The sequence below is a fragment of the Lissotriton vulgaris genome, chromosome 5, assembly GCF_964263255.1.
Source record: "Lissotriton vulgaris chromosome 5, aLisVul1.2, whole genome shotgun sequence".
Classification (NCBI taxonomy): Eukaryota; Metazoa; Chordata; class Amphibia; order Caudata; family Salamandridae; genus Lissotriton; species Lissotriton vulgaris.
Window position 1 is genome coordinate 1839402827 of NC_141693.1, and position 26508 is coordinate 1839429334.

Sequence of the window (26508 nt, forward strand, 5' to 3'; positions counted from 1 at the left end):
TTAGAACGTTGCTGCAGACGGACTCTCGGCAGAAAGTAAATTAAACTACCGGACAGCTCTCAAAGAATATCGTAAATTGATTATAACCCATAAAAGAAGTTATCTATCTGAAAGAATTAACAATGCTAGTAATTCCTCTAGAGAAATATTTAACACTGTTAAATCCTTTACGGATCCGCAGGCCTTGAATCGCCGACCGCCAGTAACTCAGTCCCTCTGTACCCATCTCTCAGAGTTCTTCGAAGAGAAAAATCGCTCTTATATATGCCTCCTTCCCCAATTCCGATTGTTCTGATAAACAGGAAGAACCGCCAGCTAATTCTACCATGACACCAGGTTTTGCGGATTTTTGGGAAATATCGGAGGATCTCTCCCTTCAGGAATTACTTAAATGTAAATCTGGATCTCCTAAGGATCCGTGGCCGGCAAAACAATTTAAAAGTCTAGCAGCACTTTTAAACCCCCATCTCAATTCCATTTGGAATGCCTCTGAGATCGGGCATCTATCCAGAGGCGTGGAAACATGCTCTTCTAGTACCTATACTGAAGAAGGCCAATGCGGACCAAGAGATTCCGGGAAATTACAGGCCCATTTCCCTACTCCCAGCCAAGATTCTAGAAAGGCTCGCCCACCAACAGCTTGCCAGCTTTTTAGAATCCAATGGCCTTTTACACAACTCCCAACATGGATTCCGGCCTGGACACAGCACGTAGTCGGCCCTGATTGAAATGGTCAACTCCGTGCGGTGGACATTGGATAGGGGATCGAGGGCGGTGCTAGTGCTGCTGGATCTTTCGGCAGCATTCGACACCGTCTCTCACCCGATCCTCCTGAAACGACTCAGATCCATTGGCATCCAGGGCACGGTCCTTACCTGGATTGCATCCTTTTTGTCGGACTTAAAAACAACAAGTTTACACTCCTCCTTACACCTCTTCCACTAGGCCACTTAAATGGGGTGTCCCGCAGGGCTCCTAGTTGAGTTTGCTTCTTTTCAATGTCCATTTCTCTCCCCTGGCTGAATTAATATCTCAGACGGGAATTAAGATGACATCCTATGCTGATGATATTCAGCTTCTTTTTTCTTACAATGAGCCATCCCTGACCACTTCGACCCTTTAAAAACTTGTCTTAGGAATATTTCGAAGTGGATGGATCTCAATTTTTTGAGACTCAACGCTGGCAAGACCGAGGATCTTTTATTTAATCAACCATCCCCCTTGAACTCGAACTTCTGGTGGCCGGTAGACTTGAGTCCCGTTCCCTTCCCCAAGGAATCGGTCAGAAACCTGGGTGTCAGATGGGACAAGTGCCTGTCCTTTCATAATCAAGTTCACACAGTCTCGGCCGCTTGCTTTTGCAAAATTAAAATGATTAAAAAATTCATCAATTACTTGCTCAGTAACACCAGAAAAACAGTAGTCCAGGCTCTCATAACCTCGCACTTGGACTAGGCCAACGGATTGTACCTGGCCTGACAGCAGGACTGTGCCACACTCCAGATAGTTCAAAATGCCGCGGCCCGGTTAGTTTGCGGCATCTCACTTAGAGAACACATTTCCCCGTATTTGCGGAAATTACACTGGCTCCCCATCCTTAAAAGGATTGAGTTTAAAGCCATGACTAACGTTCCGGACCACAAAAGGCCTTAGATAAGCCTACCTTACATCGAGTCTTCGCCCATACTGTAACGCCAGAGTTCTCCGCTCTAATACCAAATTGCTACTAGTCATCCCCAGATTCAAAAAAGCTCGAATGGGAGGCAAAACTTTCCAAGTGTGTGCCACCAACCGATGGAGTAAACTCCCGCTCTCTCTTCGCATGACCCAGTCGGAACCTGCATTCCGCAGATCCCTTAAAACCTTTCTTTTCTGCTAGGATCCTTTCTCTTGTTCCCACCAGCTGTCTGAGCTTTAGCGCCGGGACACCCCGTTGGGGTAGCTGCGCGCTTTATAAAATACACAAATAAATAAATAACTGGGGGCCAGACTGCGCACATGAGTTAGGCTGAGGCTGGGGTTTCCTCCCCTTGGACCCCGCTCGCTGATGTGATCCATGGGCTGAAGGTACGACCACCTCGGAGGGCGCTGGAGGCTGGTGGAGACCCCACAGAGGACAACCGTGAGAGACCCCAGGCCTGCATTACCTAAGCAGGGGCGACTGGCCTGGTGGGGCCTCCCACTCCTCAAGGAGATACTGGGCGGAAATGCAGGTGGCGGCCTAGTGGCATAAGGCTGAGCGCACAACACTTTGAGGTGGGATTGTAGGGAGGCCACAGCAAGACCGCTGGATGAACTTGGGGCAGCGGAGTGAGTACAGCGACGTGGCAACCGGTGGCAGGCCTGGACTTGCCCTTTGGTACAGGACCACGGCAAATTGGGGCCACCCCAGCCTGGGGAACGCTGAGAAGAGCCCTGTGGGGGCGGCAGCGAGCTTAGAGGACTGGTACCCTGCATGGTGGAACTTACATGGTCATGTATAGCCCTGATTGGATGGTTTGTTGAGGCTGAGGCTCTTCCTGAGCGGCGCAGTTTCGGTGAGAGGTGGTCATTGGGGTCTGCGAGAGGTGCAGGAGGTGCGGCCCATTAGAGCTGATCGGAGGGTGTGGGGGGCACCGAGACGCTGAATTGGAGTGCACTACCAGTCGCAGCCATGGGCAAGCCTCGGGGACGGAAGGAAGGAGACCCACTGCCGTCGGACACAGACTCCACGTCCCAGGAGAAAAGGGGTGCGCAGGAATCGCCACAAGGCTCAGGGATTCAATTACAACTGGATAAAATATTGACGGCCATAGCGGACACTCGAGTTGCCCTCCAGCAGGACATTGCACAGGTTGCTACAGGACTTGGTCTGCTGCGAGCGGATCACTCAAAGCTTGCTGACCGGGTGAAGCAGACCGAAACTACTCTTCAAGAGGTTGGCCCTGCACTATCTGCTTCAGTAGCGGGCATCCTGGAACGTCTCACGGTGCTGGAGCGGCGGGCTGAAGACGTGGAAGGCAGGAATAGACGCAATAACATCTGCGTGGTGGGACTGCCAGAGAAAATTGAGGGATCAGACATGGTGGCCTACTTAGAAACTTGGCTTCAAACTGTTGTGGCCCCTGAAGGGCTATCAAACTTCTACACTTTGGAGCGGCCGCATGGAGTCCCTGCTAAGCCGCCGGTGCAGGGGCGTCCTCCGCGACCGGTGGTGGCGCGGTTGCTACACTTTCGGGACCGCGACTTGCTTCTTCAGAAGGCCTGTGGGGACTTGGGATGTATTACATGTCGGGGGGATCTCGGGACGGGCATTGGTTGTGCTGTTGGTTTTATTGTAGGTCATACCCTAGGCTCTATCCAACCCCCACCGGATGGTACTAGTTAGTTTGCCTTAACTTTGCATGGGACACGTAGTTGGGGTAGTTTGGATGGGATTCACTATGTTGGTGCCTGTTCTTGGGGGGAGGGAGATGTATGAGGGGGGGGAGGGAGGGGAGATGTATTGGATGGGTGGGACTGTTTGGGGATGGGATTGGTTTGTTTGAGGGAAATTGCCTGCTGCTGAGCTTCACCGAGAAATTGGCACTATTGAGTGTTGTGTATGTGTATAATGATAACACTGCCAGGCAGCCAGAGGGGGGGCTGCTTTGGGTGGTTCTTGCATCACTGGTATGGGTCCATCACCTGATGTGAAATGTATAACCTGGAATGTTCGGGGATTGCACTCCATGCAGCGTAGATATAAGGTCCACTCCTATTTGGTCCGCAGGGGCGCGCAGGTGGCTTTCTTACAGGAGACACACTTGACTAAAGCGGAGGGGCTTGCTCTGCAACGCAGGTGGCGCGGTCAGCTTTATTACACCACTTACTCTGCCTTTGCACGGGGGGTTCTAATCTGGATTAGGGCTGGGGTCCCATTTCAAGTGTTAGACCAACGGGTAGACCCTGATGGCCGTTGCGGTGCGGTTAGAGGTCGCCTTTATGGGAGTGAGGCGACCCTCTGCTGTGTCTATGCTCCTAATGTAGAACAGGCGGCCTTCTTGGAGACTGTCTTCTGCCCTTGCGGATTACTTCACGACGCAGGTGTTGATGGGGGGTGGGGGGGACTTTAACTCAGTTGTTGATGTAACCATGGACAGGTCCCATCCACCACTGCCAACGGCCCCGATTAATAAATTGGCGGGGGTTCGGGCCCACTGGCTAGAAAATTGGAGACTCCTTGACATTTGGCGAGCGCAACACCCGGACGATGGAGACTACTCATAATATTCGGCCTTACATGACCTGCACGTTCGATTAGACGCCATTTTGTGTAGTACTGGTCTGGCATCTATGGTGTCTAGCAGCGAGTATTTAACACGCACCACATCGGATCACAACCCGCTATTGGTAAACCTCTGTTGGATGGTGGAGCGCTCCAAGATCCCTACCTGGAGATTGCGCCCTGAGATGTTGGAGGACCAGGTCTTTCGGGCGGAGCTGGGAGATGGGGTGGAACACTACTTTGAGGAGAATGTGGGCTCTGCTAATGGGTGGGAGTTAGGAAACTGCTGCTACAGGAAATCTGCTGCTACAGGAAATCGAGACTGGCGAACTGGCCCTACGTGAAGCTGAGATGGCCCATTCGGATGGCTCTGGGCGCGCGACGAGGTACTGTCCTGGAAGGAAGCGGTAGAGGCGGGGGTAGAGCACCTGCGGTGTTTTGATCACAAAGCTTTCTTGGCTCACGCGGAGCGGGATAGAGTGGGCACATTACTGGCCTGGCTGGCTGACCCGGCCCCTAGAGGCGTGCCTATTTTGGCCAGTCAGTTGCAGACTGGCGAAGCAGATACTCAGGCGTTTCTGGAGGGCTTGGAACTACCCACAATTGCGAAGGAGGCGGAGGCTCTTCGTCAGGATATCACACTGGCCGAGATTTGCTGCGCTATTAAGCAATTGGCGCGCAACAAAACACCAGGCAGCGATGGTTTGCCTATCGAATTCTACCTGACGTATATTAACCTCCTGGCTCCCAGATTATTGATGATGTACCAGGAGGCTAGGCAGACAGGGGATACTACCGGCTTCTACTAGGGAAGCCATTATTGTTCCGCTCCTTAAGCCGGGAAAGCTGCCGACTGACCCAGCTGCGTATAAGGCCGCTCTCTATGCTCACTACTGACTATAAAATACTGAGCCGGGTACTGGCCACTAGACTCCTCCCCTTAATGACACAGTTAGTACATTCAGATCAAGCAGGTTTTATTCCGACACGAAATACTGCCAGTAGCATACGTCGATTGATAGGAATATTGGATGGAGGTTGTGGAAGGGAGAGGAAGCAATGGTCCTTTCGGTTGACATTGCTAAGACGTTTGACAGCCTGGAATGGCCCTATCTGTTCTCAGTCATGACGGCATTTGGGCTTGGAGCCGGCTATGTCCGTTGGACTGAGATACTGTATTCATCGGCAACGGCTAGGGTCCGTGTGGGTAGGACTGTTTCCACTTCCTATCCAGTGGGGCGGGGCACTAGTCAAAGTTACCCACTTTCCCCGCTGCTATTTGCCCTTGCGATAGAGCCTTTGGCAGCGAGCGCTAGAATAGGGGGGGCATACCGTGGCCTTCAACTCCGGGGTCATGCGCACTATATCTCGCTCTACGCGGACGACCTACTAATGTTTCTGGCAGATGCGGGGGATGCCCTACATGGGGCTCGCACTCTCCTTGACCGTTTCGGGGACACCTCGGGACTGCGGGTTAACTGGGCAAAGACATGCGTGTTCCCAGTGTCTAGTACATGTGACCTGCCCACGTTACCATCCGATCTGGCGTGGGAGCAGAGATGCCTTCCCGATCTTGGGGTGCAGGTGTACCATGCTCAGGAGGATCTCCTTGAGGGCAACATTGGGAGAGCAATGAGAGGCTTGAGGGGTAGCATGCAGTTTTGCGGGACTCTGCCACTGTCGGTGGCAGGTCGCATAGCCCTGCTGAAGATGGTGGCGCTCCCTCGTCTTTTATATTTTTTTCGGACTCTACCGATAAGAATACCGGCTGCTTTTTTTTTTCCAACAACTCCACTCCACGGTGGGTAGTTTCATCTGGGGTGCAGGACGGCGCAGGGTGGCGCTGGATACACTGATGCGGCCGAGAGCTGAGGGGGGCCTCGCCGCTCCAGATTTCGAACTGTACTATTTGTTCCATTTCTTAGTCAGTGGCGCTGGAGTATCGGGGACTGGAGGGGGAGATTGTGCTGGAAGTGCCGAGGCATGTTTGGTCTCTCGTGATTTTGCAGCAGCGACTGAGGACTGCCGAGTTGTCGGTGGTGGAGGGCACCCTGAGGTATTGTTGGAAAAGATACCACAATAGAATTGGGGTGCAGCGTCCGTATGCACCCGAGATACCGTTGGGCATGTGCACGGCGCTACGTCACGGGGGTGACTGGTCCGGCCTGGCGGAATGGGAGGAGCTGGGCCTGCTGATGGTGGGTGACCTATATGCAGACGGTGTACTGCTGCACTATAGTACATTACAGGAGACCTTCAGTCTTCCGCACAGCCATTTCCTGATACATGCGGCATTGGTTGCAGCCATGCAGAAGCATTGGGGTTCTGGCCTTTCAGAACCACCAACGAGCGGAGCGTGTCAATATATAGTGATGGCAGCGGGCACATATAAGGCGATTTACCTGCCTAAATAAACGAATGCTAGGAGAAGGGCTTAACCCTTTACAAAAACTACGGGAGCAGTGGGTGACGGACTTAGACAAGGCTATCCTGGATGCAGCCTAGTCACAGATAATTAAAAGAGCATGGAAGAGTACTAGGAACGCTAGGTTCCAGTTAATCCAATTCTTTGTACTACATAGGGCATATCTCACGCCAGCTCAAATTAATCCGTATTTTCGGATCGATACCGCGACCTGCCCCCGTTGCCAGCTACAGGGCGCAGACTTGAGCCATATGCTGTGGGACTGCCCGCGACTGGGAACCTACTGGGAGGAGATAACCGCGTCACTCTGTGGGGTAACTGCGCGACAGGTTGATATGGATAAAGGAGCGTGCCTGTTACACTGGTTCCCACACACTAGTAAAAATAAGATAACTAGCAAGTTTATGGGCCTTGAACTCGTTCTGGCCAAAAGAGAAATTACGTCACACTGGAAGGCAGCGGCTGGGCCTAGCTATGCTAGATGGAAAGCAGCGTTACTTATGTGGGCGGACAGCGAGAGTTCTGTTAGATTGCAGCAAGCCCATAATGATAGGGCGCTGGAAGTGGCGCGGGCGTGGGAGATCTTGGTGATTGAATTCAGGATGCAGGACGTGGATACTGATTCGGTTCTGGCACGTCGGGGGAGGGAGAGCAAGCAGAGGCGGCTTCTGCCGATCCTGGGGAGATTAGCGCATAGGGAGGTCCCCGACTTCCGGGTGGTCATGGTGATTTAGTGTACTGGAAGAGATGGCCTGTATGCACTTCACACACTAGGGTAGTACCTCGATAACACTCCTTACTTAGATAATCGCTCCGGCAGCAGGGGTGGGGGGTTTGGGAGTTGGTAGATATTGAGGGTGGCCATGCATGGATTACTGCATAATGCCTTAGAGCCCTGGGTTCAGATATGATATTGCGTTGATTGAGGGGGCTTGACACTGCAGCGCTGTATTTGGAATAGGGTCCATGTGCCTTGGTAAATTGCTGGATTACTGTGGAGTCTTCTCAATACGAAATGTCGGACTCTTTGTATTTATGATGGTCCATCCTCATGTCTTGTTTGTGTTTTGAAACAATAAAAAGATTTTTTTTAAATAAAAATTTTAAAAAAGGGGCCCTGCTGCACACGCCATCCTCAGCAGCAGCTAAACACCCTTAGCAGCAGAAGACACGGCCCCTCGCGGCACCCACTGCAGAGCAAAGCACTTTTAACACATTGACCCTCACTGCAGAACAACTTAACGCACACATCAACTACAGTCTTTTAATGCAAACTCTCAATGCAGAACCCTTCACTGCAGATACATTACTTCCCCTTACTGCAGACTCACATTGCAGAACAAGAAGAAACGAGAGGTGCACACGAGCCACAGCGAGTAATCTGTTTTGAATTATCGCACACACATCTGTGCGCGATAATTGAAAACAGATGTGGCCTGTCTGGGTAAAGACAAGCAATAGGCCGTGGGCGGAGCAAAGGCGGCATATGCGCCCGCCTTCACCCAATTGCGTGCTGTCTTTCTTAGAAAGACGCACGCTAAAGCCAAAAGCCTGTCAGGAAAACAAAACCACACGCACAGCATGTGGTGAGCTTTTCAAAGCCCTGTACTGATTACAATAAGCCTTGCAGAGCGAGGAGCGCCTGCGCGTTCCAGCGCTAGGTTTGCGAGACCATTACTTAGTCAACAAGTGACGGGGTACTGCTCTCACCGGATCTGCACTTGCTGGCGCAGAAAAAGAAAGAACTGACGTCAGCGCGTCTAAGTAGCTTCAGAGTCGTCATATCGGCGAATAAGACGCCAACGACGCACGCCGAGCCGTACGGCGACGCATATCGAAGCGCAGGGGTACTGCTGACAAAAGCATACTGGATCCAGTCAGACGCCTTGGGATATTTTAAGGTAAGGAATCTATCACTAATGTGTCTCTTTCAGATAAGTTACATAAGAATGGGTTTGAAGGCTGACTCCACTACTCAGTAGGATGAAACCCACAAAGAAACGTGTTCTAAAAGCCCTTCGGAATACCTCAAACCCACGCCCAGCTGTTCCCCAATCATGAATCCAGCGACGCAATCACTGGATCTTCGGCTTCAAAGCGCTAAAATGGCACCTGACAGCCCGAGAAGCGCCATCCCTTCAATTACTTTGTAAAACTAGGGAGTTGGGTCCATATGGGGTATGGGGTATGGGGTAGGCTGGACCCTATTAAACTAGAAAACACTGAGATGTGCCTACACCCAACTAGTTTCCAAAAATATATTTCAATTGTAGGAGAAACACAAACTTATTGAGTTTGACCCGGTATTTTTATTTATTACTGTCTATTTCAAATAATTTTTTTACATTTTTTTTTTAAAGTTTTGTAAAAAAGAAAAAAGCTATACATTCAATACATTTACATTCCAATATCTGACTATTTACAAACGAATTATTTACAATCCATATATACAATTAACATACATTCCAAAACAAATACATTATACAAAACAACATACAATTGAAAATTTCAATAAAGTTAATCAGAATTCATAAAGGTAGAAGAGACAAAATCAAAAGAGAGGAGCACGTCCTTAACTAAGGATAACTTCTACAACCAGCTACGGCTAGTTCAAACTCTTATTGATATTAAATGCTCCCTCAGATATGCCAGATTGTCTCCTACAATTGAAATACATTTTTGGAAACTAGTTGGGTGTAGGCACATCTCAGTGTTTTCTAATCCCTTCAATTACAGCATCCATTTATTAGGAGAGTACTCCAGTCACCATAAGGCAACATCATTCCACTGTATAACATGGAGGGTAGGAGGAGGGTTCTGAGGTTAAACATATAGGCCGAAGTCTTATATTGCGCAGCAGGAAACTAATCCCTCATGACATTTACTAGATATACTTTAAAGAATAGTGCAGCTCTCTTTTGTAGACCACCTTTCAAAGGGGAGAGCTGTCACAGGGATGCCAGTGAATGGAAGAACACAAATTTTAGACATGTAATGGAGATAGTAGTTTACATTTACAAAAGGTGAATTTTCATGACAGCTTGTCGAGGCATTGACAAAGCCTCAGTCTGGAACTACAAACGTGGGTACTGGTGCGATGTACAACTGTGGGTCGTTTCTAAAGGGTTAGTAGCATGTACTGCACAAACCAGTTTCTGGGAAAGAAAAAGAGGATAGCAAGAAAGAGCACCCGTTTGGAGCATTGGAGAGGAAGCAGTAGCTCTTCTTATAGAATCAAAGGCCTCAAACTCTAACTTTCATTAGAGCTGTGGTTCTAAAGAGCTCCACAAAACCCCCATATCAACATGGAAGCAGCAGTCTAAGTTGTATGGATACGACGGGAGAATGCCCTCAACTATCTCTGCAGGGCATCTACTATCTAGAACACAGTCATGTTTAAACATCAAGACCACTAGGTATAATCCAATATAATACGGTTTCAAATTTCGAGCCACGGAAAATAGTCACAGTACAAGAAGCTGCGTTTCAACACGAAATACTACGTGAAGCACAAGCTCCATTTATGTGGTCCATATTTCTAGTTTAAAAGGGTCTAGAGCGGTCGGGTTTTCGTAGTGTAATTGAAAGTTTAGTACTTAACTTTTTGCAAATGAAAATATGTAATCTTTTTAAAAAGTAAAAAAGTCACGACTTGGCATTGCTTAATTAAATGTTTGCGAGCTTTTTCAGAGTTTCAAACCCTCACCACCTACAAGAGTATCAATTCAAATGCCAAGCCTCGCTATCCTGAGGATCACATGCTGAAAGGCTGTATATACTTCATGCTTCGTTTTACATCAATTCTGAGGGCAGTTATCAGTAAATAGTTGGGGGAAAACATGGTTACACAATAATGCCTTATTCGTGGAACCGGCAAGTGACTGCGTACTGGTCGATACAGGGAACACATCATGAAGAAACAAGCATTTACAATGCAATAGGACTCGCAGCATTAAAGTTTGAGTTACTGACATTGTAAATGACAATGCTTTGCATTATTATTTTTTTTTAATTTGCAATTGGTATATAAACATTATTTGTGAATGGTTAGCTGTTGCTTATGCTAAGCAAAGTTGGAAGTAATATAGCGTGCTAGTCTTGCTTGTTATAAGCATGCTGATTTAAAACGCTCTGATACCTGCGGGTAAAGTTTGCGCTATATAAAAGTGAAAACTAAAATAAATTTTAAAAAGCCTACCTGTACCACGTCCGTTCTTATTCTGCAATGCCACATATCCTTGGGTCCCTGTACTTATTAACTGCACCCGGTTGTGGGAAACTTCCATGGCAGGAACAATGTGTTGCGGGGCAGACACTGGCATTGCAGCCACTGTACTGTGGCTGCACCGCGGGGTAACATTGTAGGGGCAGGAAGGCAGGCAGTTGGTAGTGCTGTGCCATAGCAGTGTAGTTCTCTGTGTATGCTGGGCATGGGGGTTGCTATTGGCTGAGAATGCAATAGAAAGGTTGCTGAACTGTTCCTGTGGAGAGATAGGGGAGGTTTAGCTGGCGTGACCAAAGGTGTTTGAATGACACCCTAGGGCATCCATTATGTTGGATGTAGTTGCCTCACACACTCAGAAGGGTGTCATGCTTCATCATTGGCGTTTGCTCCTCGTCGGGGAGGCGGTGCAACCCTCGACGGGCTCACCTCAAAGAGGGGCTCTTTGGCGGAGATCTTTTTATCCAACAGCCTTATGGTGAAGTGGGGGTGTGTGGGCAGGATGGTGTGTTATGATTGGGATATTAAAATGTAGCAAGGGGTACCGGAATTCACTTTATTCAGGGGGTCCCCTGGCTGCAATTAAAACGTGGGGCTAGCTCGCTAGGTATCAACAGGTTAGGTCGAGTGACCCTAGAGGAGACTAGAAGTGAAAGTGGTCGACATGTTTCTCGCAAAGGGTAAAGTCACCCGCGATTCATCAAGACCTTACAAAAGTGAGGAAAAGAACAACATGCTTGTGTCATGTGTGTGGTGTATGTTACCTCTGTGGATTCTCCTATGCCTATACATAGAGAAAAGATAAGGAAACAATGGTTAATACGTTTTTTCAGTAAACCAAAACAAGTCACGTCATTGCCAGGGCATGTAAAAGATGTGGCATGCTGGCGGTACTGTGAACTATTGAGCACAACCACTGCATGCCTGGATATATTGAGCGTGCAACGTGCATAGTGGGGAGCACACACAACCACTGAGTATGTGAGGAGAACTGTGGTGAGAGAGTGATGTATAAAAACAATGGTTTAAAATGCAGCAGTCTAGGAGAGACGTACTGCCCATTCAGTGTCATTTAATGAGCAGTTCTTGTGGTAAAGGCACCAATTATATCATACTGTGGCTATGCAAAAACAAACTCACAATGTGACCTGACAGGTGCTGTAATGGTAGAGCACACGTTCCCAACTCACCTACTGGTCAAGGACTACTTGCCACATGAGGGGTCGGCGGGACAGAGCATCAGGGATGAGCCCATTAGATGTAGCTAAAGGGGAGCACATAAGTAGCGCCTCTGGGTTACTAACGCAAGCACAGTAATGCTCTAGGATAGAGGCTCTGACCTCCCTTCTCCCGCTCAGAACGGTATCACTCACCTCGAATCGCCTGTGTCCGCGTGGGGAGACCTACCCATATCCGCCGAGCTCGAGTAGATAAGTGAGCTCGGCGGTCGGAGTTATTTAAACAAACAAACAAACCGGCGTGCACAGACGCGTCGCCGCCCACTGTGCAAAGTCACATGATAGAAGCCGGTATTGTGGTGGCCATGTTGTAATGGTGAGGGGGTGCTGTATCGCTTGTCACTTGGGTTTGTAGTGACCAGTAATTTATACTAAAGGGCCTTAATGTGGAAAACCTTTGGGGGGAGGAAGGACCCCGTATATGTCAAAAATATGCCCTTCGAGTTTCTGCTTGTATATCGGAAGTTCCGCCCGGCCTGATGTCGGCCCTAACTATGGCGGCCATGATGTAATAGGCAGAATCCCTGACGTGAGCAGACAGTGACGAGGGTATGCAGGTCTAGCGGCCGTATGTTGGTCTTATAGTCAGGCGGACCCTGGTGTATTGGTGGCAGTGGGTCAAGTCCAGAGGGGGTTGTGGTGACCACAAGGGAGAGTTTGGTTAAGTATTGTATTTACACTCGATGTTACACCTTTGCCAGATGTGGAAACAAGGGTATAAGGGTGACCACGGTACAAAATATGAAACTAGATGATTTAGAGTGAGTGCCAGGGAATGTCTTCGTTAAGGCCCTGTTTATCAGAAGACAGTCGGTGTACCAATCTCTGTTCCTTCCGGAAAAGGGCATTTTTAGGGCAGTTTGGGCTGGATTCTAACACTACCCACTTCATGGAGTCTTCATTGTGGTTGGAATCTACATAGTGTTTACACATTTTTGTATGGGTCTTCTTGCAGCGGAAATTGCTGCGATGTTCGATGATACGGGTTTTGATGGGGCGGGTTGTCATCCCGATGTACTGTAGGCCACACGGGCACGTAAGCATGTATATGCAATGTGATGTGTTGCAATTGGTGTGATGTCTGAGCTCCCATTTGAAAGTCTCAGAGAGCTGTATGGTCTTCAGTGTCATGGTGTATCTGCAGACCCCACACATGCCGCACGGGTAATGGCCCGTCACGGGGGGTAAATGCCACAAGGTTTGTTGAGTTTCTTTCCTGACACTCTTGGGCCTAGTGCTGATTAGGATATCCTTCAGGTTTTGTGATCTCTTGAAGGCGAACCTCGGTTCTTCCAGGACCATGTCCCCTGTGTTGAGAATACCCCAGTGGTGTTTGATCGTATTCCTGATTTTATTGGATAATGGGGTGAAGGTGGTCACACAGGTGATCGGTTGATTCTCAACCGGGACTCTTTCCTGCCGTTCAAGGAGGGCTTCTCGGTTATTATTCCTGACCCGTTTTCTAGCTTTTAGGACATCGCTTTTAGGGTAGCCCCTATCGAGTAGGTTCCTAGAGAGGATTGCGGACTCCTTCTTGTAGTCTGACACAGCACTACAATTGCGCCTTATCCGCAGGAATTGGCCAAAAGGCAGGTTAGTACGTAAGGCCCTTGGATGGTGGCTCTTGTAGTGTAGTAGGCTGTTGCGGTCTGTAGGTTTTCTGTACATGGTATTGCTTATGGACCCTTCTTCCAGTTTTATTGTTAGGTCAAGGAAGGAGATCTCATTAGGTGAGGAGGCCATGGTGAAATGTAAGTGAGGGTTCAATGTGTTGACCCATTCAAGAAAAGCTTTGTGAGAGGTAGGGGGCCCTCTCCACAGGATTAGGATGTCATCAATGAAGCGTCTCCACATTTTAATGTTGTCCCGGAAAGGATTCGACTCATGGTGTATATGTAATCCCTCGAATTTTGCCATATACAAACAGGCCACCGAAGGGGCAAAAGTACTGCCCATAGATGTACCTTGGGTCTGGTGATAGAACTTGCCTCTGTACTCGAAATAGTTTTCGGTGAGAGCTAGGGTGGCGCATTCCATAATGAAGGTCTGCGGAGTGTTAGAGTTCCAAGTTTCTAAGCCCAGTCTTTCCTCAATTACCTCTAGAGTGGCCCTCTGAGGAATGTTCGTGTAGAGGGCTATTGGCTGACAAGAAGTGGTGAGGAGGTGCTGGTTCGGTGCGCTTGCTTCCTGATCTTGGGCAAGCAAGGATAGTGCTGTGGTTGGGATGAGTGATGTGGTGGTGCATTAGAGCGATGTGGTAGTGCATTAAAAGCGACGTGGTGGTGTCCCAGAGCGACGTGGTGGTGTCCCAGAGGGACGTGGTGGTGTCCCAGAGGGACGCGGTGGTGTCCCAGAGGGACGCGGTGGTGTCCCAGAGGGACGCGGTGGTGTCCCAGAGGGACGCGGTGGTGTCCCAGAGGGACGCGGTGGTGTCCCAGAGGGACGCGGTGGTGTCCCAGAGGGACGCGGTGGTGTCCCAGAGGGACGCGGTGGTGTCCCAGAGGGACGCGGTGGTGTCCCAGAGGGACGCGGTGGTGTCCCAGAGGGACGCGGTGGTGTCCCAGAGGGACGCGGTGGTGTCCCAGAGGGACGCGGTGGTGTCCCAGAGCGACGCGGTGGTGTCCCAGAGCGACGCGGTGGTGTCCCAGAGCGACGTGGTGGTGTCCCAGAGCGACGTGGTGGTGTCCCAGAGCGACGTGGTGGTGTCCCAGAGCGACGTGGTGGTGTCCCAGAGCGACGTGGTGGTGTCCCAGAGCGACGTGGTGGTGTCCCAGAGCGACGTGGTGGTGTCCCAGAGCGACGTGGTGGTGTCCCAGAGCGACGTGGTGGTGTCCCAGAGCGACGTGGTGGTGTCCCAGAGCGACGTGGTGGTGTCCCCCAGTGACGTGGTGGTGTCCCCCAGTGACGTGGTGGTGTCCCCCAGTGACGTGGTGGTGTCCCCCAGTGACGTGGTGGTGTCCCCCAGTGACGTGGTGGTGTCCCCCAGTGACGTGGTGGTGTCCCCCAGTGACGTGGTGGTGTCCCCCAGTGACGTGGTGGTGTCCCCCAGTGACGTGGTGGTGTCCCCCAGTGACGTGGTGGTGTCCCCCAGTGACGTGGTGGTGTCCCCCAGTGACGTGGTGGTGTCCCCCAGTGACGTGGTGGTGTCCCCCAGTGACGTGGTGGTGTCCCCGAGTGACGTGGTGGTGTCCCCGAGTGACGTGGTGGTGTCCCCGAGTGACGTGGTGGTGTCCCCGAGTGACGTGGTGGTGTCCCTGAGTGACGTGGTGTTGACGTGGTGGAGTCCCAGAGTGACGTGGTGGTGTCCCTGAGAGCACTTGATCAGTTAAGAATATGACACCAGCGCAAATACAAGGGCTACAATAGAAACCAAATTAATAAGCAATGGGAAATGTTAGCTGAAGCAGAAGGACTAAACCTGGAACAAATTAGAAAAGGAGCAGCCCAGAGGCAAAATGCTTGAGAGAGCTGGGAGAAGATCTGCAGAAAGCTGCAATGTAACAGGACACAGACTCTGGCAGACGCAATGTAGGAACTGATCAAGAAAACAGGCAACAAGAGTTCTAGTACACAGAGGTTCCAACATCAATGCACTAACAAAGAGCTTCAGGCTATGGCAGCTTATAAGCAAATCCAGGCAGCAGCAAAGCCTGGGTCAAGTCACATGATTAGGCGGCACAAGACTTGTCACGGATGTGTGCAATTCTCATCTCACAAGCCCTGGTAGAGAGAATCCACTGCTGAGGAATAGCAGGGCTAGTCCCATTTAAAGCATTCAATAGTGGATGTTGGGTGAATGTGTGGTATGGTATCTGTCGTCCATAGAAGCAAAACTAGGTTTTCCACTGTGTCCAAGATTGAAATGGTATGCAGGAGGACATCTTACAGGGACATTGCATGAGTTCTAGTGTGATTCCTGGGCTGCAGTTGGCCCATTTACAGAGCCCCAGATGCGGAATGATAGAATCATAACAGACACAAAATACCCTTGTCTAAGAAGAAGCACTGCCCTATGCGTAAAAGGCTTGGCTTGCATTTTGGAAAGAGTAAAGTGCCTATCAGGGTACTTAACTGCTATAATCCTCTGAAGAACAACAAGCAAAGCATATGCTAGGAGTTGCAATACTAACAGAACTGAAAATTGGCAGACTAGCCTGGTGCCTAGTGCAAAATTAATCAAAAATATTTTTTGCAATATTAATTAATTTTACACTTCTGTCGTGTCCCTTCATTTGACTGGATGCTCCGTATATGTTTATGAACGTCCAATGTATACTCAATTTGACTGCTGAAATACATGTTTACTTTCACCATCATATGTGCAGGTAATCAGACATCAAATCAAAGTTAGAATCATTACAATCAGATTCATGAATCCTAATGTAAAATTGTTTCATCTTTTAAGATTTCAGCACACAGCTGTTCTCGTCCAAACAGAGACGGATCATGTTTCTCTGTGCAGTTAAGGACCCTTTTATTGAGAAGCTTTTGGCTGAGGTTCACAATTAGAGAGTTGGCTCTGTAAAAAAAAAACTCCACTTAAAATACCTGTCAGAAGCATTTAACCTTCACACAGATCCTTTTTAAAAATAAAACGTATTTCCAGTTTACAGACAGCTACTAAAAGATATTAAAAACTTACCGCCGCAGCCCGGCTTGAACAGGAAGCCAGGCAACCTGTGTTGGGACGGGGGCGGGCCGCAAAAAGACAGGAAGCAGACAGGAGCCTACCCCGCGCTCCAGTGCTGAAGCGCTCCTGTGCCCGTCAGCCGGAAGATTTGCGTGTCAGCTAGCGGGGCTCCCATGCTCGTGGAGAGCCCCGCCTGCTGCGGAGGATGACCCGCTGCCTGCCGAGGGAGAGAGGGACACACGAAAAGAACTCGGTGAGTGGGGTGTGAGGGGGGGGGATGTGTGCGCGTGTGTGTGTGTGTGTGTGTGTGTGTGTGTGTTGGTGGGTGTGTGTGTGTGTGTTGGTGGGTGTGTGTGTGTTGGTGGGTGTGTGTGTGTGTGTGTGTGTGTGTGTGTGTGTGTGTGTGTGTGTGTTGGTGTGTGTGTTGGTGTGTGTGTTGGTGTGTGTGTGTGTTTGTGCGCGTGTGAGCGTCTGTGTGCGCGCGTGTCTGTGTGTGTGTATGCATGCATGCGTGTGTGTGTGTGTAAAAAGAGCCCGATGACTGTTGGGGGGGATGGAAAGTGAAAGTAACCAGCACGTGTGTGTTTCAGTCTGTGTGGTGTGGAGGCTGGCTGTGTGCGCACGGGAACATAGGCACGGCGCTGTGCGCGCCCACGAGGAGGATCGGAAACAGCGAGGCGCGTGGGCGATCGCTGTCTCACATTGCCCCTAACACGCCAACAAAGGATCCATCGCTACGCTATCGCTACGCTCGACCTAAAAATTGATGTGCTAAAACGAGAGACCAGAATGTGGAAAAAGCAAGGCCTTCAGCAACTCCACACACAAGACTTAAAAGCACGTCCCTTATAATGAATATGCAGAAACTGCCATGTAATTTCTTGGTTCAGAGCATACACACTACCACTTGGCATCGTCCCTTGGTCTCCAGCGTTGAACCCCCAAAGTAAGTGACCACTTTAATAGCAGCAACCTGGCATGCCACACATCATAATGTTTACTAGTCCTCTCCTCTATTTTCAGACCCCGACTACAGACCAGGAGCTGGACTGTTTCTTTGAGGAACTCGCGCTCTGGGATTCTTTCCCCAGTCATGTGACCCAGTCAGCTTCAACGAGGAAGAAGCTGGTTGTTGGACACGTTCGTCTGGAGCAGCGACCGCGGAAGGAGGCGAGCTAGCAAACAAATCGAGGATCCAGACCTTCGTCAAACCAGGACTGCAAGGAAGGACTGTTCCCCAAGCAGAGACCAGAAGGACGCCAGATCCGGAAAACCAGAGAAGCAGCATCAGAGAAGAACCAGAAAGGGAGCCGGATACTATGCAGCACTACACAGATGCCAGCTGCGTTCCAGGAGGGATGTGGCTGCACAAGGTACAGGGCCGCCTGGAATCCGCATGGGTAAAGGGGGCCGGGGCCACCAAGAAAGGGGCGGGTGGAGGGATTTGAACACGACTGTGCGCTATCATTATTTGGCACACGCTGCACGTAAGCGCTGTTGCAGCAAAAGCCACAGATAGCACTGTGTTGGAATTGGGTGTTACCTCCCTGCACTCCTTGTTCCAGGAGCAAAGCTTGGAATCAAGAAACCATGTCCTTACGGAGTTCATTTTTTTCTTTCCGTTTGTTGTTTTTAATGGTCCTATGCGGGGCCGCTGACATACTGATGTGAACGCCCTGTGACCACGGGACAAAGAGAAAGGCCAGAACCTCCCTTTCTGAGGCAAGAGAGCGAAGACGACGTGTGTCCCTAAAAACACCCAGAAAATATCCTCGCGGAAAAGACATTCCATAAACAGCACTCCTTAAAAACAGTTGTTATACTAATAAACCCACTGCAAACTGACTAGTGTGTCCCTGTCTGCTTCTCCAACGCGCCACACATGGTGTCAGAAGTGGGATCGTACGCACCACAGACTGCAAGCATGTAGAATTTAACAGCTGATTTGTGACCAGGAGAAGCTCGAGTGGGCTGTAGAGAAACAGATGTCCTCAGCTCAAGCCGACAGGGAGATGTTTAGGGACTCTATTGCTAACCAGGTGGAATGTATACAGAAAGTGGCAGATGACCAGTTGTAGTTGTCTGCCAAGCTACAAGCATGCCCAGGGGGCCGACCCTAATGCGTCCTTGCAAAAGTACCTACCAGGGGAAGCCCCAACATGTTCCTTTTTAACTTTGAAAGGGCAGCCAGAGCGTCGGGTTGGCCAGAGTCAAAGTGGCCTTTTTTCTTGGCTCAACTCCTTACGGGAGAAGCACAGGCTGCCTATCAGGTAGCCAATGCAAACAGAAACACTACCTACAACGAGAGAAGGGGCATCATCTTAGACCACCTAGGAATGGACTCCGAGGCCTACTGAGTCCAATTTAGAAAGGAAAGAGGAACTCCAGCTGACAACCCAAAAACCCTGTACTTCAAATTAAAAGCCGCTGTGGACAAATGGTTGAAACCTCAAACCAACACCAAAGAGGAGATCATGTCATTGATCTACCTGGGGCGATATATCAAAGCCCTACCCTTTCTCATACAGCGGTGGCTCAACAACATATAGATCTAACGGAAGAACAAGCCATATAAATGGCAACCTCGTTCTACTGAGCTCAACCCCGTTCTTAACAATGGGACACCGAAAAAAGCACACGCCCTCCTGGTCCCCCTAGTAAAACTGACAAGAAAACCCAGAGACCCATCCTTGAGCATATGAAGCCTCGCCATCTTCGTCCTGACCCGGTTCCCGCCAAGGGACTATAATGTTTCGAGTGCAGTGTATGGAGCTATATTGCTAGGACCTGCCCCGTAAGAAAACCCAGGAGAAATAAATGGACATAAGCTGCATACTTAGTTCAAACCTATATACTGAGGAAATGGGACCCAGTTTTTATCTAAGTGTACTCGTCAAAGGCGTGGCTGTGAGGGCTTTATTAGATTTCGGCTGTCGCCAGTCAGTAGTACTCCAATCAATGGTAGTCCCCTCAACCGCCCCTACAGGAGAAACCGTGCCTATCTGTTGTGTACATTGAGATATACGTATCTACCCCCTGGTGCAGCTGCCCATTTCCCTACCAAACGGCCAAACACTACGGGCCAAGTTAGGTGTCTCGCCTGCTCTCCTGGAGCAGTTGATCATAGGACAAGACAATCAGTCATTGTTGTCACTACTGAGGGACAGAATTCAACCCTTAATACCACAAGGTCCTTTTTTCCAATCCTTCCTCACTCAGGCCCCCTGGCTTTCGGATAGAAGCTTTTGCCAAACACGCGACCCTACACTTCAAGTCGCCTGGGACCATGCTAGACAGGCTAATCTTACACCAAACCCCTCTTGTCTCCTTTTCCAGGTCAAAAACAAACTCCTTGGGAGGCGTTGCCAGCAGCTGGCGAGGACGGCCACAGCCTAAGGAAGCTCCAGACCCGCGGCGGCTAAATCCACCATTCGATCACTCATCCGTGTCTGAAACTTGGCATCCTTGACAGCAGCGGTGCCGGAACTCTTGCGGCATCGCTCGAGTCAGTCGTGGGGCAGAAAATCACCGGCAGTGCGTGAATCAGATGACAACGCGAGGCGTGGCCTGCAGCCACAAGATGACCAGGACCTCGAGTGCCGACTGTGCCCAGCGGTCCCTTGAGGCAGTGTGGCGCACCAGATTCTTCCCCGCAATACGGACCCCCTCAGTCGACCGGGAGACACCAATCCTGACCCCTGATGGAGTGGTGAGGCACACGGAGGGTGAAATGCGGGGACCATCACCAGGGCTGGCCCTGCTTTAGGGCAGCAGCTCGGCAGAATACGGCAGCAACAGATACGTTGCACTGGCGAAACAGGCACAGCACACACGTGAAGGGCCTCGTGGTTGGAGATCTGAGGGAGGATTTGCCCCCGATGAGCGTAGACGGATACAAACAGAGGCCTACTGACTGATAGAGCCTCTACCCACCAGCTCACCTACTGGGGCACTGTTGCCTGCCAGTGCCCAGGTGCCCAAACGCCTATAGTGACGCCGGCGCCCTGCAGCCGGCCCCCAGCGGGGTATCACCATGGGCTGCAGGTGCTCCCTTAGAGAAGCGCAGCACACCCACTAATGGGGTGGGTCCCATCATTGCTGCGGTCATTCGTCTTCTGGACCTTGGTGCCCCGCAACACTAGATCGCCCAGGAGGGCGGATATCGAGTCAGAGGCGAAGACCGGGGACCCTGTGTTTGCCAGAGAGAGTGCCGCAACGGTTGCTGGCTGGTGGGAAACCAGACAGGCCGCATGTGTGGTGTACTGGCACAGGCGGGCGGCGGTGAATACCATCAGTTAGCGACTTGTGGCCTCGGATCATTTCAGCAGGGCACGATTGGGTGGTGTGGGAGGGGGGGGGTGTGGCCAACGAGTGACCCAAGAAAACAAACGCGACAAATTTGCCTATTCCAAATCACATCACGACCAGCACGAACGGCCCGATGCCGACGAGATGGCCAGCAAGGGTCCCTCATCGGGAAAGGAGATCACGCTAGCGGATATTATGACCACGCTTAATAAGGTGCATACATCATTGGAATCGCGCATAGATACGGTTACCTCTGAACTTTCCCCAATTGGCGCAGAATTTAGAAACCTCAGCTCTCGGGTAACAGAGGTGGAAACCAGGACCACAGAGCTGGAATCACACACCACAGCCCTGGAGAAACAAGTGAAGCGGCTGGAAATTGAAAGTAAAGCCATGGAGGGACAAACTGTATGACTATGAAGGTCCCTCACGCCGCAAAAATGTTCGTATATTGGGGGTGCCGGAGGGAGAGGAAGCCCCTGCGATGAACCTCTTTGTGGAAGACAGAGTCAAAAATCACCAGCAACCCAGGGGACTGTCCAACTTCTTCTCTGTTGAAAGAGCCCACCGGGTCACTGGAAGCAAACCCCGACCGGGAGCGCCTCCTCGGCCTATCCTGGCGCGTATTTTTAACTTTCGGGACTGTGACATCATCCTCCTAGCAGCCAGAGCGGCCCCCCCGAACCGCTACCAGCAAAGTACGATCTCCTTCTTCCCAGAATACATTGCAAATTAAGACTTCCTCTGGCCCAATCTTACTCTCTCCTCCATGACAAGGAGGTCTCCATCCCGGGTGAAAACAGTGACACTTCCCCTGTCGTTGTTGGGTTTCAGCATTCAGATTCTTGAAAGTCTACTGTGTCGATGGTCACAGTTGCCTCCATGCTTCTGTCTTTCGAGGAGCAGAGTCTAGGAGTGGAATTATCTCCAGAATTAAATTCAATTCAGAACATCCTCAATCACAGGTGTTGATGCCATCTTCACAAAGGAGAAACATATGGGCCTCCAGGCCTCAAACGCAAGCTACTGATGCAGGCAGTATCTCATGTCCCAGTCGTCTCAACTCCTAGCAGCCTCTGCTTCCCAGCAGTGCCTTCTTCATGCAGTAACACATCCAATGTGCCTCCTCATAAGTCAAGTCAGATTTCGGACTAGTCCTCCTCACACCCTCAGGGAGTTTTCTCCATGTGATTGGTCGCAAACCAGGCAAGAGGAGTTGACGGTCAGGAATCCAAAGACTGCCGCTGAAAAAAATTCTCAGGGATGCCCCTGGTGGGGAATACAAGTATTCCGAACAGAAAATATTTGCACAGTGACTTCGTTCCTGCCTCATCTTTATACTCAACTTGCAGACTGTCCAGTTCTGCACGTTTTGAATTCTACACAGACTGGTCCAGCCATAGTCTTTGTGATAAGTAGGAGCATGAATAAGCAACCGACAGAAGGCTGCAAAGCCATGTAAGGCTGTCCAACTTAAATATCTGTTAACCTGCGGGGACGTTTTCTTGCAAGATAAAAAATTGGGTAGGCAGTTTTAGAGGGAACTCACTAGGCTTTTGAATACATTTAGAAAGAGAAAGTAAACAAAACTTTAGCATGGCGTTCCGGTATTCCATGCAGGTTACATAATTATAAATATAAATGAAAAAAATATCAAGAGCTGTAGGTCTGGGTCTGATAGACTGAGTTGTACATCAAAGTACAGGCCATGCCTCCCTATCAGTCAGAGAACCGTTTCCGAAAGAAGTCCTGCGCTTTATCCTTTCTCAGTGTTGGCATTGGCATTACGTATGGCTACGGGTGCCTTCAGTGCTAGTGCATGAAGCAATCACTGCAAAACATGCGGACTTCCTGTCGCCAAAAACGGCATCATACAACGTGGATTACGGAACTGGAAGATGCAGAACTGCGCCCTTTTCACTCTAAATTCCCTAATTAGCCAAAAGTCAACCACAGCTCTTGACTCTGGTAAGATGACAGATGTCTTGGTCTCCAAAGCCATCACAATCAGCACAAAGAATAGCAAAAACAAAACGTGTTCTCTTAAAGTCTATGGAAAAGAAGGGGGCCTGCCCATGAGAAGTGAGTGCTACTTCCTCAAGAAAACATCAACATCCGGCCGGGCTCCGTTCATATGGAATGTAAAGAGACCAGGACAATATAACAAACCCAACAATAACAAATGGGGACTAGATAAAATCTGGTAAAGAAAGCGAAATGTAAACAGTATTGTAAGTCGGGCTAATAGTAAGCATTTATATAGCCTCACCACACAGTGGATCGACCTTTGACACTTAAAAGGGTGCTCATACCAATAGTACTCCTTTCTTTAGGATGAAATATATTAAAGCTGTAGACCTGTTTCCCGTGGAAACAGCAGAATTCTGCAGCAGGAGCACAATGCAATGAGCTGCCTCAATACCAATAAATGTAAATACGTTTAGAAGGCGCTTTCACCTAGAGTCTTAAATAATGTGAGGCCACACAAAATACAAACGCAACACTTACAAGGACAGTAAAATGAAGCCTCTTACCTTCGCCCCCTTCCAGGACAAATGAAGCAGTAATGATGTCAATGTCAGCGCAGTTCATTACAATCTGACTTGTTGCCTGAGTGACCTGAAAAGAAAAGAATGATCAGTCACGTATACCTCTGGTCACAGACCTAATAATGAATTCGAAAGCTCCGGGTAAAGCATTTAAATTCTCAAAACAGATACGGATACACAGCGTAGTTTAATGTCCAAAGGTAATTCAGCTGAAATACGTGCTCCTACAAATGAAAACTTTCAGAGCCAGGTTTATTAAAGGCGATCAAGAGATCCTGAATAGTAGATTAGGAAACAGACACTTTGGAGCACCATGAACTCTAACTTGGGGAAGGTAACAAACTGAATTTTAACAGCAAACTATAATAATAGTACGCTGTATTGGTTCACAGAACCCGGTCTTGGAACACCATATGTAAAGGGATTATTAAATAACCATGTCTATAGATCACCAGACAGGAGACTGCAACCAAGAGTAAGGTACTATGTTAGTCACTCATTATACCAAGTAATCCTACCACAAAAGCCAGCCTTCTCTGATGTCAATCGGCATGTCCCCCGCACAATTATTCTTCCTGCACAAAAGGAGAGATTTGGGCTCCTTATCAATTACTGAAGGTCTCTGGGGAATACTGCGCTAGATTTCCTACCCAATATTATGTTAATCTTCGCAGACTACAGCCCCAACCCTAAAGTCTGTTTCATAGTTCTCAACACTCCTCTGCTTGATCATCAGAACTGGAAACAACTGCTTCAATCCACATAAAACTGACACAGCAATGGAGTCCAAAATGAACAAAATCAATAGGATTTCTATTATTACCCAAAATATTTGGCGTTGCTCACAAATAGGTGCCTTTTTTAATACAACTAATCATTGTGAAAGGTATTTACTGGCAAAAAGCAGTATGGTTTAAAAATCTAGTTATGGCAGTATGTACAATTAAATTGTGAAAGTCAGGCGGTGATAACATTTTTAAGTGTATTCAAAATGTATTTATAGAGCAAGAGTGAAGGCTGAGCTAGACACTTATGCTGTTCACAAGCAGGTTGGGGGTGAGCACATTTCTCATATGCAATGAATATTTGTATAACGTGTAGGAAATCCCACAAAAGCTGAAAGCAGGAGAATAAAAACCGGTAAGGTTTTTATTTAACTTATGCCATGCAGCTTGCATGCAGTTTAGTGCCAGTTCACAACCAATTAAGCTCACCAAGATATACTACAAATACATTTAAATTGTGATCTAGATGCACGGACATATGCAACAAAAACAGTGTAACACACAGCTACCTACACAAAATATAAATGTGTGACCTGCATGCTATTTGCTGCTCTTTGCAGCAGGCATATTAACCATCTGTGATCTTTTACGAGGAGTCAAACACTTGAATAGACATCACACATCTCTAGCAACCCAGGTACTTGTGGGGTACACAAAGATTACATCAGCAGATGCTTTCACGTCTAAAATATTTTAAAAAGTAGCCTTTCTGATTAATTAGTTAAGCAAAAACAAATTTATAATCACATATGTCCTTGTTACCAATTTCTTTGAAGCAGACTTTTTAGCAAGTGTATACTTTGACTGTCCGCTCCTTGTGAACATCACACCTTGAGACTGCGCCCCCTTTCTGCTGCCACCCATTTTATCTCCAACGCATTGGATCCCAGGATTTTTTTTCTCATTTGTAGAACTGTTTGGGGCGCACGCACCAGACCAAGGAAATACAGCTGGAAAATGCAGATATCGCAGACCTATGTTCAAATAAAAGGTCACTAGTATCAGAGAAGTACAAGTCCTTTCAGCGAGCCCTAAACAACGCAAAAAACAAGTTGCAATGACGTCCTTTGAAGTATTTCATGACACGTTTTGGGGAGTTCGGGCTGGACTGTTCCCATGAGGCACAGGGTCAAGACTGATTTGCATATGGCCATGTCTGAACTGGGGTGGCTTGGTGAGCAAAATAATTATGGATTAAACCCAGATCTGTGACTGGGGGTGAATGCTTTGCCATTATGCAACATTCCATCCATCATCTTGTGTGTTTTGACCTGTCGGGGGAAGACACATTTTAATGTGCCTGAACTTTGGTGACAATATTCAAAATAAATCAGTAATGCATCCTGAAACCTGAATTAATCAACAGGTCTTTGACAGATGACACATTGACCACAGCCCTTAGTCGAACGACAATATGAAATAGGCTACAAGCACAGTGGAAAATCGAATGCGGCTAGGCGTATATCAAAGCTGCACTGGCAGATAAAAGAAAACGCAAACGCACCAATTCCTCCCGCCCCACATTGGCACGTGAACCGTTAATCCTCCACTCCAGAATGATTAAATGCAGTGCCTCGGAGGTCAGCAAGGCTCTCTCGCAGGATCAGAAGCTACAGCTCAGAACAAGGTATCAGTTTAGTCAAACACATTCTACACTTGAGAATAATACAGCACACCAATTTAAAGCGGCAAAAGCTTAAATGAGCCGCCGGTAGGGCACGGCGCTCGGGCGCAGTGTGACAGCGGGAATGTCGACGGACTGCCATGGCACGGTGCCACGTGTTTTAAGTAGCAGCCGACGCGTCGAGGGGATTCGCAGGGCTTCCTTAGAAAGCGCGCGCTCGGAATGTCTGCAGATTAACAGAGCTCGCGACCCCCGCGTTCCCACTAGGGGTTTGGCATTTTGGTGCCTGGACCGAGATTGAATTCCTTCACACGGCCGCTCGCGAGAGAGGATTAGAGACGTTACCACCAGTGACATTACAGGACGCGCTTTTTGACGACACATGCCGCTGAGGGGCAAGTCTTTCCCTGCAGGCTATAGAACCTCAAGGGGCCTCTAGTGCATTGGAACTTCATTTGTATGTAGTCCAAGTCCCTGTGAG

The 26508-nt window shown here is 49.1% G+C and overlaps 1 protein-coding gene across 2 annotated transcripts in view; it reads right to left on the reverse strand.

Moving 5' to 3' along the window:
- The window catches only part of NPEPPS (aminopeptidase puromycin sensitive), a 1004488-nt gene that overhangs the window by 837277 nt on the left and 140703 nt on the right, over nucleotides 1-26508 (reverse strand). For both annotated transcript variants that reach the window (XM_086924308.1, XM_086924309.1), the window contains exon 2: nucleotides 23604-23688. In XM_086924308.1, coding sequence (XP_086780434.1) covers nucleotides 23604-23688 — 85 coding nt within the window. The remainder of the gene's footprint in view (nucleotides 1-23603; nucleotides 23689-26508) is intronic.